Source organism: Rosa rugosa, chromosome 1, assembly GCF_958449725.1.
Source record: "Rosa rugosa chromosome 1, drRosRugo1.1, whole genome shotgun sequence".
Lineage (NCBI taxonomy): Eukaryota > Viridiplantae > Streptophyta > Magnoliopsida > Rosales > Rosaceae > Rosa > Rosa rugosa.
This window is the reverse complement of record NC_084820.1, coordinates 29,200,234-29,214,815: the sequence shown is the minus strand read 5'-3', so window position 1 is coordinate 29,214,815 and position 14,582 is coordinate 29,200,234. Positions and strand designations below refer to the sequence as shown.

General features: G+C 41.3%; 2 protein-coding genes across 3 annotated transcripts; both read left to right on the top strand.

Moving 5' to 3' along the window:
- The first annotated feature begins 1,668 nt into the window (after positions 1 to 1,668).
- LOC133725714 (uncharacterized) lies at positions 1,669 to 2,978 on the top strand. Its single transcript, XM_062153081.1, has 2 exons — positions 1,669 to 2,314; positions 2,974 to 2,978. Exons 1-2 carry the CDS (start codon positions 1,669 to 1,671, stop codon positions 2,976 to 2,978), a joined length of 651 nt encoding a protein of 216 aa, XP_062009065.1.
- On the top strand, positions 2,812 to 11,433 carry LOC133734694 (uncharacterized). 2 transcript variants are annotated; one of them, XM_062162315.1, is made up of 5 exons: positions 2,812 to 2,986; positions 3,113 to 4,481; positions 4,620 to 4,952; positions 5,648 to 5,696; positions 10,985 to 11,433. In XM_062162315.1, the coding sequence occupies exons 2-5, from the start codon at positions 3,141 to 3,143 to the stop codon at positions 10,990 to 10,992; spliced, it is 1,731 nt and encodes a 576-aa protein (XP_062018299.1). In that variant the 5' UTR covers positions 2,812 to 2,986; positions 3,113 to 3,140; the 3' UTR covers positions 10,993 to 11,433. The 2 variants fall into 2 exon arrangements, with proteins under 2 accessions (XP_062018299.1, XP_062018295.1); XM_062162311.1 differs by lacking the exon at positions 10,985 to 11,433 and adding an exon at positions 5,832 to 6,143 and having other exon boundaries at positions 3,115 to 4,481.
- Positions 11,434 to 14,582: the final 3,149 nt, after the last annotated feature.

Here is a 14,582-nt window from a genome sequence, read left to right as displayed (position 1 = left end):
CTGGATTCTTCTGCCCAGACCAATGCTTCGCTCAAACCCCAACTCTCCTATGCGAGCACTCTCAAAAATCCGGTTGACCGATACAGACAGACCATGACTGAGGAATTTGATTTCACGGATGCCGACTGCACTTACTCTCAAGGTAAACATGGCCAGAATGTCTCGTTTTCTAATAAAGTTCATAATAAGTTGGATTTTGAATGGAGGTGTGATGTAGTGGTCAAGCTCATGGGAAAACCCAATTCCACTAACACTTTTGAATTTATGCTAAGAGGACTGAGGAAGAAATGGCAGGTCAAAGGGGGATGGCAACTCATTGACCACCCCAATGACTTTTTCATTGTGAAATTTAATCTGGAAGAAGATATGAACAATGCTCTTTGTGGTGGTCCATGGATTTTGGCTGGACAAACCCTTGTTGTCCAAAAGTGGAGACCTGATTTTGACCCCATGAATGAACATATTGGCAAAATGGCTCTGTGGGTGCGAATTCTTGGTCTACCTGTGAAGTACTTCAAGGAATATGTTGGAGCTAAAATTGGGAAAATCCTTGGAGATGTTGTTAAGGTCGATAAGCTCACAATTGGTCAAGCCAGAGGTAAATTTGCTCGAGTATGTATTGCGGTCGATTTGAACAAGCCACTACGCCCTTATGTCGAAGTTGAATCTATTGCTTATCAGGTTGTTTATGAAGGGATTTCTCTAATCTGTTTCGAGTGTGGATGTTTTGGCCATGCTAAAGATAAATGTCCTAGCATTAAAACCTCTGATAATGAAAATGATCTGCACCAGGACAATGTCAATGAAAATGACCAGTCTCCAATGGGTGATGTGTTCACTGATGGGACTGAGGTGGGTATGACTATTAGGCAGCATGATACTAACTCTTCTCCCCTCAATGATATTATCAAGGAGGATATGGGGCCATGGATGCTAATGAGTTATAGGAAAAAAAAAAAAAAAGGTTGGTGAGACCAGTGAAGTCAAGAAAAACCTCTCTGCTGGGTCCAGATTTGCTGTTCTCCATGATGAAAGTGAGTTGGACCCCAATTTGACTGAACAACCTACCAATAACAAGCCTTCTGAAAGTTCCCCTGCTATTGTGAAGCTTTGGCATAGTTTCCAAGAGAAAAAGAACAATATCTCAAGCCCTGGTAAAGATAAAAGTGTAAAGACCTCTACTGCCTCTCTACAAAATGTCAATTTGTCTAGTAAACAATCATCCACTGTGAAGCAAGTCCCTAATAAAGAAAAATCAATCAGTGCTAATGCTAAGGGATTGTCCCGAGTCCCCATGAAGGATGTGTCTAATTTTGGAAGCAGTAGTGGCTCTAAAACTGATCTACACTATCAAAGGAAAGCCAAAGGGCTGAGTACATCCAATGCCAAGCAACAGCCTCATATTTTCAAAAAGCTCTCTTTTGATAATGTGAGTTCTGATTTCTTAGGCAAAGGAATTTCAGCTATTTTTGGTCACTGCCCCCCTGAGGAGACTGTGTCAGAAAAGCTGATGCAACCTTCTACTGATCCTGTTTCTATGAATTTTTTGAAAAAGACCTTTGCTGAAAATAGCATGATCACTAATGAAGACAACCTACCTCCTCATGATGGGGAGGGAATAGTTGATGTCTAAGCTGGGGTGCGTACCCTCTCCTTCCCAATTTTTTAATGTTTAAAATTCTTTTTTGGAATGCTAGAGGTGCTGGAAGTGAGAATTTTAGGTCTGCCATCTCAGACTTAGTTAGACTTCACTCTATTGATATTTTGGCTATTTGTGAGCCTCGTGTTCAATTTGCTAGAGCTAGTACTACTCTCAATAATCTTGGTTTTTCTGACTCAAGAGTTATGGAAGCTGAGGGTTTTTCTGGTGGTCTTTGGTTGCTGTGGAATAAAAACAAGGTTAAAGTGGACTTCATCGATGAAAACTTTCGGTCTATTTCTATCAAGATCACCCTTACTGGCAAACCTGCCTGGATGCTCACTGTGGTTTATGCTAGCCCAAATCATACTTCTCGGGCCTCCCTTTGGTCTTACTTTGATAACCTTGCTGCAAATAACAATCTACCTTGGATGCTAATTGGTGATTTCAATGAGTTGGTTTCTAGTGTTGATAAGAATGGTGGATCATTTAATGGAAAGTTTGGTGGTCTCAGAAATTGGATCAATAGAAATGCCATGATTGACAAGGGATTCCAAGGCTCCTGTTTCACTTGGAGTAATAACATGGTGAAGGAAAGATTGGATAGGGGTTTCTGCAATTGTGCTTGGAGAGCCTTATTTGATGAAGCTTTTACCGGCACCTCCCCAAAACCAGGTCTGATCACTGCCCCATTGTTATGCAGAAAAGCTCCAACAATTCTGTTAATAGAAGAGCCACTCCGTTTCGTTTCCAGGCCATGTGGTTCTCACATGCTAAGTATGCTGATTTTGTTTCCTCCACTTGGAAATCTTTATCTGGCAATTTTCCTACTAGAGTCAAAAATCTTTCCATTGCTTTTGCTAAATGGAATAAAGAGGTCTTTGGGCATCTCTTTCAAAGAAAGAAGAAGATCCTTGCTAGGATTGGTGGCATACAGACAATTGATAAATTGCTCCTTTTCGCCTTCTTATCAATATTTTCATTATTTCCTATAAACAAATGAATTAGTCCTATATAATTTGGCTGGAGGAATAGCTTAATTTTTGTATTTTAGATCCAACTACAAGTATGAAAATGTGCGTAACTAATGATGTGTAAAGTTAAAACCAAACTTATATATGGTCGTTGGCATTATCCTAAAAATACTGTATTTAGACATAAATATTTAGCAAAACAACATCAGATCTCACAGGCAATTTCAAGTCTCAGTGACTCCGAGTCTCAAGTCTCCATCGCCAATATCGTCTTGACTGGCAAATCGATCACACAAACACACACTCTCTCTCTCTCTCTGAATTATCATGTCTTTCCACGTCTCTTGTTCTAATTTTCAGGTTAAGGACTAAGGTAATTCTATATAGTTATCCGATTTCGTTTAATAATTCTCTATGCATGCATTGTTAATTCTTATAACTTTTATCATCATTGTGATCTATTGTAATGAATTTGTTCTTTTATAACTTTTAATTGAAGAGGTTGAAGAGGAAAGGGCGTCGCAGAAATGACAGGGGTTGATGAAAATCTGGTGGAGAAAATCCTGTCAACTCTGCCTCCCAAGGCTCTGATGCGATTCAAATGCGCCTCTAAAGTGTGGTATGCGCTGATCAACGATCCCAGGTTCGTAGCTAAGCACCTCTTCAATTACAATTACAATTCCAATTCCAAGCTTCTGCTCTTTATGAAGAGGCGTTTAGTCTCCGAGGACATCAAGGACACTGCTAATGAGATTACAGAAGAAGTAGAAGGACAGCTAGAGTTTTCGTTGCTTAATTTATGCAATAATGATGATGATATTGATAATGGTGAGGACAGCATTATTATCTCTAGTGTCGAGGACATCAAGATTCCTCTTTGTACGAGTCTAAAGACTAGAGGCGAAGCAGTTCATATTGTAGGGCATTGCAATGGAATCATCTGTCTAGTTCTAGGAGTTGTAGCTAATTCTTTTCAGCTGCTTTTATGGAACCCAGCAATTCAGGAATTCAAGCTTCTTCCCCCCCGTCCATACCTTCAAGATGTTGATTGGGAAAGATCTCTGTGGTTCAAGTATGTTCACGGGTTTGGATATGATCCTAAATTGAACGAATATAAAGTTGTTAGCATTGGACTAGTTTATCCAGATGATTTTAGGGATGATGGATATGTTATTCATCATCCTCCAAAACCAGCAATATACACTTTGAGTACTGATTCTTGGAAAGAGATCAAAACCAATGCTTTCGAAACAGAAACCACTCTCCTTTTACCCGAAAATTTCCAGATTCAATTCAAGCAAATGTTTTATTGGTTAGGATATGAGCAACATAAGGAACTGGATTTGTTTGATATAGACGAGGACTCCATTGGGCCGGTCATCATTTTGTTGGATATTGAGAATGAGGTATTTCATGATATCATGTTACCTGATAGTTTATATCCTCGCTATGTCATGTTCAATCCCAGTCTCTATATTAATGGTATGCAACTTCGAGTGTGGAACGAATCCCCTGCTCTTTTTGTATTGGTTGATAAACTTCAAGGTATTAAACCTGAAGAAGATGAATCTTTTGTAATATGGGTGCTGGATGAACTTGGTGGTGCTTGGACAAAACACATGACTCTTGAACCCACAGAGAAGCCATTGTCACTTTTGAATACCAATAAGATAGTTATAAATGATTTCATGGGACTTGTACTCTCCTATGAACTTCGTAGCAAAAGGCTTAAAGATATTCTGATTCAAAACACGCCTTATTCTCATATATATGTCCAGTTAGATGACATTGCAGCTGTTGTCTATGTGAAAAGTATAGTTTCAGTATTGGGAGCCGAGAAGCTCCAAAGCAGAGAGAATTCCAACGTGGTATAGTTACTAAACATTTTCTTTTCCCTTTCTATCCAAATTCTTCAATAAGTTTGTACCATCAAGGACGTTCAAATTGTATCTTTAGTTCGGAAATACCTTACATGTCAACTATTGATGTTTCATTCTATTTTTTAGGCGAACTTTTCTCTACTCACGCACTTTCCATTCAGTCCTTCAATAGTGGACAGGGAATCGACCTCATATTCAATATGGGCTATCCCATCGGATGATGTGTCTCTTAGGATCAAGAAAGTGATGGAAAGTCTCAGGGCCGAGTTCGGTGGGCCGGAGATCGAACCACATATCCCTATTGTGGTATCTATTCGTATGACGTATGAAGATGTGCTCAACAAATTTAGATCTCTCCGTTCTAAAAATCTCCATGCATATCAAGCAAAAGTTGATCTAGTGGTTACTAGAAATTTTTATCACCAATGTGTTTCTCTACTCATTGATAAATCCGAACAGGTATTTAAATTTTTCTTGTTATGATGTTTAGTTTTATCTTGATAATTCATATGAACTTTCAAGTGTTATTTTCTGCATTTGGTCTTGGATAGATGTATAATTCAACTAATTTGAAACAAGGGCTAAATACTAGTTAGTACCCTGTGGTTTAGGTCTAAAATCAATTCAGTCCCTGGACTTCTAATTTCATCAAAAACACTCCTGCACTTTCAATTTTGATCTAATAGGTCCAATTCGTTAATATTCTGTTATGGGTTCAAGTTATAGTTGGATTATTTGTTGAAAAACTATTTATTTTTAATAGTAGGACTCACTCCTAAATTGACTATGCAGACCACCTCGACACCACATCATAAAACATAGGCCATATATGAGCCACGTTAACAAGTTAAATAACTCAATTGTCGGAAAACTAACAAATTGGACCTATTAGATCAAAATTGAAAGTGCAGGGGTGTTTTTGATGAAATTAGAAGTTCAGAGACTAAATTGATTTTGGACCTAAACCATAGGGTAGTAATTTGTATTTAGCCCTTGAAACAATGAATTTGATTTGAAGATTTCATGCACCTTTTCATTTATGGCACCCATATTTCTGTTTTTAGGTATTAGTAGAGCCAAGTATTCAATTACTCTCATTTTTCTAATACACTGTGAGTAATTACATGAGTGGATTTTTTTGTTTTTGTTTTCAGTTAATATGTACAACTGAGATATGCAATGACCATTTCGGTTTACCTTCGCGTAAGTTCCCTTCATTGTTGAACTGCTTTTTTCGGTAACTTTTTTTCAGAGTTGATGCGTTGTTTTGAAATGGACTAGAGCTGTTGTGTGCTTATTTTATCTTATGAAATGTGATTTGTCTCTCCTCCTCTACAGATGGTAGGCCATATTTGAGTCTCCTTTACGGGTGTCTGACAGAAGAAGAGAGGAAAATAGCTCTAGAAAAAGTTTGCAATCTAGATAAAAACATTTCCAGCTTGAGCTTCACCGTAGCTCAACTCGGATTGTACAAAATCGACTACAAAGATATAACTCTCAGATCTTGGGAGAAAATTACTGAATATACTCTCCCATTCCCTTAGGTCGGTCTCTTAAGTCATGTTTACTATAAAAATTGTATTCTGTGTTTAAGAATAAAGGAATTTGAGAGAGATTGATGAGAGAATTGTGTGTTTCATTATTGAGAATAGGAGCCCTATATATAGGGATTACAAAGTACATGTTCTAATGATACAAGGAAAACTATTCCGAATAGGTCTAGGAATTCTAGAACATTCTCTCCTATTACAATCATGGGACTACTTCTAGTTTGATTAGGCACAGAAAGCTGATTTCCTTCAACACTCCCCCTTGTGCCGCTCAAACTTGGTGGTGACGCTTCATCCGTTGTCTCATTAAAAACCTTGCTCGAGGAGGAGAAAAAGAGTACAACACGTCATTCACTCTTCGAGATCGAACATGTGGACATCATAACTCCCCCTGATGTCGATACGTCCCCCTGATTGCTATAATCGTGGGAGTTCGGATAACTTTCTCAATCCAATGCTCTTCACATGTTTCTTGAAGGTGGATTTTTAGATAACGACTTAGGAGTGACCTTTGTGAGGGTCAGAGAGGTACCCTGCATCAGCAAAACCCATCAAAACATCACCTTCATTTTGATGTAAGAGAGGTGGGTGAGGTCGGCCACCCTTAGTGGCGGCGGCGGCGTTGGCGGTAATATGGCCGGTTATGGTGTTATGGGGGACGGTGGCGCCATGCCTAATGGGGTCCGATCCCATTTTTCTTGGGCGAGAATCCATCGACCCTATGGGCTTCCCGCGCTTCCTGGCAGGAGCCGTGGGCCTAGCCACAACGTCACCAAGGGAGGGGACGTTGGCGCCATTCTCAGGTACTATTGAGATGGCGTCATGTCCTCTAATTTTAGGGACATCAATGCTTACAGGCACGTTTGCAGCAGGTATGTGTGATCTCGTCACTTTAGCTATATCAGAAAACGTATCAGGCATCGATTCTGCTACGTTATGAAGATCGAGAATTCTCCGCACTTCAATTTCTGACTGAGCGGTTCGGGGATCAAGATGAGACAAAGTTGGGACAGACCACGACAATTCCTGTCGTTCCTATTGAACATTTATGTTCTTATCTCCCCCTAACGACGGGAAGACTGTCTCATCAAAGTGACAATCCGCAAATCTAGCTAGCGGTAAAGAGATCGCCTGTCAAGGGTTCTAAATAGCGGACAATATTTGGAGAATCATATCCAACATAAATGCCTAATCGTCTCTGAGGACCCATTTTGATGCGCTATGGCGGCGCAATTGGCACATAAACTGCACACCCAAGTATGCGTAAGTGTGAGACATCAGACTCATACCTAGGCACCATCTGGGACGCAGAAAAGGGTTGAGTGGCAGTAGGCCTCAGACGAATAAGCACAGCTGCATGCAATATTGCATAGCCCCAAGCAGAAATAGGGAGATTGGTGCGCATTACCAATGCTCTAGGACCATTTGTAGTCGTTTAATGGCGGCTTCTGCGAGACCATTTTGGGTGTGAACATGAGGAACAGGATGTTCAACTTCAATCCCAATGGACATGCAATATTCATCAAAAGTTTTTGATGTAAACTCCCCAGCATTTTCTAGTCTTATAGACTTAATAGGATGATCAGGGTGGTGAGCCCTTAACTTAATAATTTGGGCTAGGAGTTTAGCGAATGCAGCGTTCCTTGTGGATAAAAGCATGACATGTGACCAGCGTTTCGATGCATCAACCAACACCATAAAATATCTAAATGGTCCGCAAGGTGGTTGAATAGGTCCACAAATATCACCTTGGATTCTTTGTAAGAATGGTATATTTTCTTTAGTGTCCTTTGCATAGGATGGTCTCGATCCTAATTTTGCTAAAGAACAGGCTTTGCAGAACGAATGATGGGCTTTAGAAACAACCAATGAGAATTTTGGTTGAGCCATGAAGTCACAATTGACTTTAGAAGTAGGATTTGGAAATATGGGAGCATAGGTGGCGTCAAAGCCACCCATAGGCCAGAGGGGGATGGCGGCGCCGGCATGTGAAGGCCAATTTTGGGGGTGAACGGCTCCGTGAGGCGCAGAGGCTCCTTCAGGGTCCAAATCCCGATTTTTACTTCTTTTCGTTCTTGAAAAATGGATGTCTGTGTGAAGTCTTTAATATACGGATCATCATATCACGACCTGGATGTCCCAAATGGTCATGCCAAAGCCTATATGTGTCGAAATCCCATAAATCATCTCTCATAACATGATTGGATTCAATTATTCGAATAGTGGTTGCATACAACCCACTAGATTGACACATAAATTTCTCTAGGACTCGTTTATGTCCGTAGTCATTAGAGGTGATGCAAAGGAACTCTTTTCCATTCTCACAATGTGTTTCCACATGAAAACTATTGGCTCTTATATCTTTGAAGTAATAAAGTTCGAAAAATATGTCCACGACATGAGATAAAATAAATCGATACTTTATTAATAATAGCCAATGATTACATCAAAGTTTCGTGACCACAATCTAATCCAAAATAAAAATCAAACATTAGAGAAATTGTAGTCACTCAATCCGTTGGGTAACTCCAATTAAATATGACCAGGTAAGTAGGAAGAGATGTCGGTGGAGTGAGGCTCACTTAAGTACCACTAATCTCAAGCTACTTTCCTAGACATCATACTTAATTAGATGAGCCTGGTGAGAAAGAGTTAATCCAATAAGTCATTTTATTGATTAAGGAATAATTGTCATTACATAATTCTTGGAAATATAAAAGACTATACTAATAAAATCTGCAGAATTTTGTCTATCGCCAGATTTAAAGTCTTCCATAGCTCGATATCTTGATCACCATTGATCAAGTACTCCTTAAAATACCATGAAGAGGATGCTCTCTTGATTGAGATATATTGACGCAATACATATGGGTCCCTAGGACCAATGGCGTTGGAATAGTGCTACCATGGCCAAAAGTGGCGCCATGGTGTCCAACCTTATACCCTCAACGTCATGATTCCTATGGTCACGTTAGGGTTTTCTCAATCAATTTGTTCTTTTGTGATTGTTTTTCCACAGAGACGCATCGTTGTTTTGATGCGGTGGGCTTCCGAATAATATTTCATAACTCTTTCAAAGTTTAGAGAAGCGGAAATTATTCCATCGTGCTTCTAAGTTCGGAAAATCGTGAACGTTACTAAAACGTTTACGAGGCGCAACCCAAAGGTTTTTAGCGGTATCCTCATTCATGTACTCAAACTGGAGGGCCATCTCTATGTGGTGCTTCATCAAGGTAAATGCCCTAGAATTATCTATCTCAGTTTGAGAGCCTTGAGTGGTTCCTTTAGAACAAGACTCCTGGATTGTAGGCAATAAATAAAAGGCAATTAGGTGGAGCTCAACATTATGAGCCCACATGAAAATATCCCGTGCCCGTAGAATCTAATGGACTAAAATCGAGCTCGTTCAAGTCTGACATCCTGGAAAGGAAAGCAAGAACGTATTTAGTTTCGGAGTCAATGCTTCCACGAAATCTAATATAAGATTTCTGAGCCTTAATGCTACCAAGAAATCAATTTCCAAGAATATTTTAGATTAGACCGAAATAATGATGTTTATATGGTCATAAATCGATGCTTACGGACGCTCTTAGTCCGAAGTCTTACGAACACTCTTAGTAATATTTTCGATGCTCACGAACGCTCTTAGTTCGTATAGCGTGAATCCCCACAATTCCGCTTTCTCAAGAATCGAACCCACATTTTAAGAAAGGTGGGATGTAGAAGAAGGGAGGTTGCAAGTCCCCGAGAAAAAGAAAGAAGAAATTTAAATTTCAAAAGCAGGAACTTTAATTTAAAACTTGTTGAAATTCGGAGCAGATTTGCTTCTGAACAGCTCTCACTTCGATTGATGTACCGGTCTCAAAACGACTCCAATAAGGCTGAAATTCGGAGGTCAGATAGAAGAGACAGAGACGAACAACTTTTATGAAGGAAGGATTTTGATCTGAGGTCCCGAGCAAGACGTTTCGGGGCCTGCAAGCAGGCTGATCTGCACAGGAACGAGCGTCCTGCTGTGCTGCAGGGGCAGCAGGTGTGCGGTGATGTTGCAGGGGAAGTAGGCGGCACACGGGTGTGTAAGGGATGCAAGGGCAGCGTGCAGTGCAGGGGCATGCAGGCGGGCAGCAGCGGCTAGGCTAGCTCGGGCTAGGTGCAACGGTGGAAAAGGTGATGTTGAAGAGAATTTCGGTTTTTGGATTTTTGGTTTTGTGGTTAGAACTCGTGCTGATAACGTGTTTAAGAAAAGAGGAATTTGAGAGAGATTGATGAGAGAATTGTGTGTTTCATTATTGAGAATAGGAGCCCTATATGTAGGGATTACAAAGTACATGTTCTAATGATACAAGGAAAACTATTCCGAATAGGACTAGGAATTCTAGAACATTATCTCCTATTACAATCATGGAACTACTTCTAGTTTGATTAGGCACACAAAGCTGATTTCCTTCAACATTCTGATCGATATAAAGAGAACCATGTTCCAGTATCCCTGCATATGCCGTAGTTATGTCTTTAATTGGATCCGTTATGATCTTTGTTCTTTTGTGAGAGTCCCCGGAATATGTATAATTAGATTATGGATTGTTTATATTTTTGTTATGACAAGGTTATTTCCATACAAGCTTATACATACAAAATCCAAGCATCTAAACTTCTGATACCAAACACCCTATGACATACAAATATATAATATATAACAAACAAATATCGTGTCGATCTCCGGCTCTAGCGGACTAGCATTTCGATCTCTCTCTCTCTCTCGCTCTCTCTGAATCATCATATCTTTCCCCGTCTTCTGTTCTAGTTCTCAGGTTAAGGACTAAGGTTACATAGTTAGATCCGATTTTGTTTAATAATTCTCTAAGCACCATTGTTTTTATAACTTTTATTACCATTGTGATCTATTGTAATGAATTCGCTCTTTTATAACTTTTAATCCAGGAGGTTGAAAAGGAAAGGGCGTGGTAGAAATGACAGAGGTTGATGAAGATCTGGTGGAGAAAATCCTGTCAACTCTGCATCCCAAGGCTTTGGTGCGATTGAAATGCGCCTTTAAAGGGTGGTATGCACTGATCAACAATCCCAGGTTTGTAGCTAAGCACCTCTCCGATTACAATTCCTATTCCAATCGTCTTCTCCGTATGAAGAAGCGTTTAGTCTTCAAGAACATCAAGGACACTGCTAATGAAACTGCAGAAGAAGAAGAAGAGCTAGTGTTTTCGTTGCTTAATTTATGCAATAATTATGATGATATTGATAATGGTGAGGACAACATTATTATCTCTAGTGTCGAGGATATGAAGGTTCCTCTTTGTATGAGTCTAAAGACTAGAGGCGAAGCAGTTCATATTGTAGGGCATTGCAATGGAATCATCTGTCTATTTCTAGGAGTTCTAGTTAAATCTTTTCAGCTACTTTTATAAAACCCAGTAATTCCGGAATTCAAGCTTCTTCCCCCCTTTCCATACCTTGCAGATGTTAATTAGGATGAAGATGTGTGGTCCAAGTATGTTCAGGGGTTTGGATATGTACATACCTCCAACAATATGGAGTATTTGCTATCTCACCAAGCATAAGTAACACCCTCTTTGGGACACCCACAAGCCATGGTGAGGCCCAACTGCTACTTACATCTTGTAGCCCTATGTTCAAGCTACGCTACGGTATCCGGAAGTCGCAAATCCGCCGCCGGGAAGCCACCTTTCTGGTCTTGCCAAGTTGCCTCCATAATAGGCATTTTTAGACTAGAATAGTGGGTTCTTGTCCCACATCTAAGAAAATGTAAAGGAAGAGCATTCCTTCACCTATAAAAGGAATGCCTCCTCCCACAACTCAAGTACTCAATTACATCACTTTGTAATCTTGTTAGGCCGCAAGGCTCAACACACACTAGTACAACATTCAAGTGGACGTAGTCTCCCGCTAAGGCGGGAGGTGAACCACTATACTTCGCTTGTGTCACTCTCTCTCTCTCTCTCTCTCTAAAGCTAACTAGAGACCCCTCGGTCACTAACGTTAACATTGGCGCCGTCTGTGGGAAGCCAACACAAAGGCTTCGTTACTTACCATTGAGTTAAGTCATATTAACCGAGCTCAAAATAATTTCTTTCTTTGAGTTATATAATTGAAATTCTTAGCGGTAACTTGTGCCATCGGGGCCGGTCAACGCCCAACATGGCTGGTCAACGTCGGTCAACAAGTAGTCAACGCCCAAGGAGTGGTCAAAACTTGCAGAAACTACTCAAAACACCAACATATGGGCCGGTCAGTGCTTGGTCAACTCCCGGCGGAGGCGGTCAACGCCCATCAGGGGCCGGTCAACGCTGACCTACCCAAAAAAAAAAAAAAAATTCGGTGCCAAATTTGCTCTCGACACCCAGAAAAATTCTCTGGGCACCCATCTCCATTTTCAAATCTGCATTCGCGCCCAAACTTCCGCTCCGCTGCAAACTGCAGCGCTCCGCTCCGCTACCTGCAGCCAACCTGCAACCTGTTGCCAGCCACTCTCCTCTGCTGCTCCGGTCTGCTGCACTGCGCTGCGAGCTCCGCTCCGCCACAGTCCATGCAGCTCCGAGGTCTCCGCAGTCTCCATCGCTGCACTTCTCCTCTGCAACTGCAAACCTCTGCAGCCTTCACCGCTGCAAATCCCCCGCTGAGCCTCCAACCTCCGCTGAGCTCCTCCTTCTTCGATATGCCAGCAGCCATGGCCAAGTTGCTTCATCCACCTGCTGGGTCAGCGTCCATGCATCCGGTCTCCGCTAGCGAGCTCGTGCTCCGCTCCGCTGAGTTCCGAATCTCCGCCGACCTCTGAGTGTCCGCTGAACATCGATCTTCCGCTGAGCTCAAGTGCCCAATCACCGCTGTCTCCGCCGAGCTCCAAGTGAGCACAAAGCTCCACTCCACTGGCCAACCTCCGCCGGCCACTGCAGCTGACCCGAGCTTCCTCCGCTAAGCACTACCAGCCTGCCAGCACCGGCATCAGCGCCGGCATCTTCCGCCCAACACTATCAGCGGCAAAACCTCCGCCGAACTTAACCAGCGGCTCCGCTCCGCTCCGCCAGCCTCGCTACCGCCGAGCTATCACTGCTAAGCCCTACCGCCAGGTGCCAGCTCCCCTGAACAAGCACCGTTGAGCTGGTTACTCTGCTGGCCGGATCGCCGCTGATCCATCTCCGTTGGCCAAATACCGCTGATCTCAGGACATCCAACATCCTCTCCCATCTTCAGCCCACGTCACCGGTCACTTCCAGACCGCGCAGCCACAGGAACACCGCTAGTAATGCTGGGCTATAACCACCGAACATCAGCCTCCAATCACTGCTGCATCTGCCCGCGGAACACCAGCCTCCAATCATGGCTTCAAACTTCAAACTCTGTATGGCGGTCAAAGCCTCAAACAAAGTTAAGCTTTCTCTATGCATATCCTAATCAATTATTGAGATAAGATTATATGCTTATTATGTGAACGTGTGAAAGCCACACACTTGTATCAAAAGCATAATACGCTCAATAAAATAGTACACTCACAGCCCATATAATATATGCATGCTCTAAAGTGGAACATGTCAGAGACTAGCTCAGTCACTCCCATGTGCAATACACCAATGTGAAATATAATATGTCTACCACCACGTGATGATGGCAAAGCTCAGGCGGCATGTTTACATAGTCAACATATTTCAATTGCCATTCCAGTTTAAATTATGCATGAGTTATGCATGTGGTTGTCAAAATATGTGTGCTTACTCCAAATATTCAAATATTATCTCACCATTGATAAGTGGTCAGACTTTGAAAATGCATTTTTGCATAACTTTGGACCAATGTCATCAAGTGCTAGCATTCTAGCAATTGGGTATTCACTGTTGCTTTGACGCAAATTCATATGCATCTGATGCTTCTCATAATTCAACCCGTCATCTACACATGCTTATAAATGTCCATGTACTTAATGCCATGCATATATGTGAAACAATAATATCACTATGATCGCCACCATGACATTCTCAAATATATGTACGCTAACTCTTAATTGCACATATTTAATCAAATTTATTCCTTGATCGGTTCATCTTATGAACAAAAGTGCTAATCATTTACCTTATCTTATGTTGACGAGGCACAAGCACCGTTTCGATCAACGAGATCATTAGCCTTCTACAAAAGAACTTCGCCGGAGCAATGGAGCGTCATGCTTGGACAACTCCAACATGATTTGGGTACTTAGATCATTTCCAACTCCAACTCGCTCCAAATCGACATAAGATAAGTAACTATATCTTATCTTTTACGCTCTTTCAATTTGAGCTACCGCCATGCCAATGCCATGCTTTTACTACTTCTAAGCATGCCTATAATATATCACACTTGATATGCTTTTGCATGCTTCCATAAACTTTTGAGCATGCCAACAACATTTCGTAGATTTGGCAACACTTTCTAGACCTCACATACTAGATATGCCATGCTTCACATACCGATCTCAATGATCCTTTAGCATATCTACAAAAATGCAAAAAATGATATTAGCATCCACATT

Excerpts from the sequence above, each read along its gene's own strand:
- LOC133725714 (XM_062153081.1), top strand. The coding sequence starts at position 1,669 with ATGTTTAAAATTCTTTTTTGGAATGCTAGAGGTGCTGGAAGTGAGAAT.
- LOC133734694 (XM_062162311.1), top strand. The coding sequence starts at position 3,141 with ATGACAGGGGTTGATGAAAATCTGGTGGAGAAAATCCTGTCAACTCTG. Across the intron at positions 4,953-5,647 it reads TCATTGATAAATCCGAACAG|TTAATATGTACAACTGAGAT; the intron begins GTATTTAAATTT and ends TTTTGTTTTCAG. Across the intron at positions 5,697-5,831 it reads CCATTTCGGTTTACCTTCGC|ATGGTAGGCCATATTTGAGT; the intron begins GTAAGTTCCCTT and ends CCTCCTCTACAG.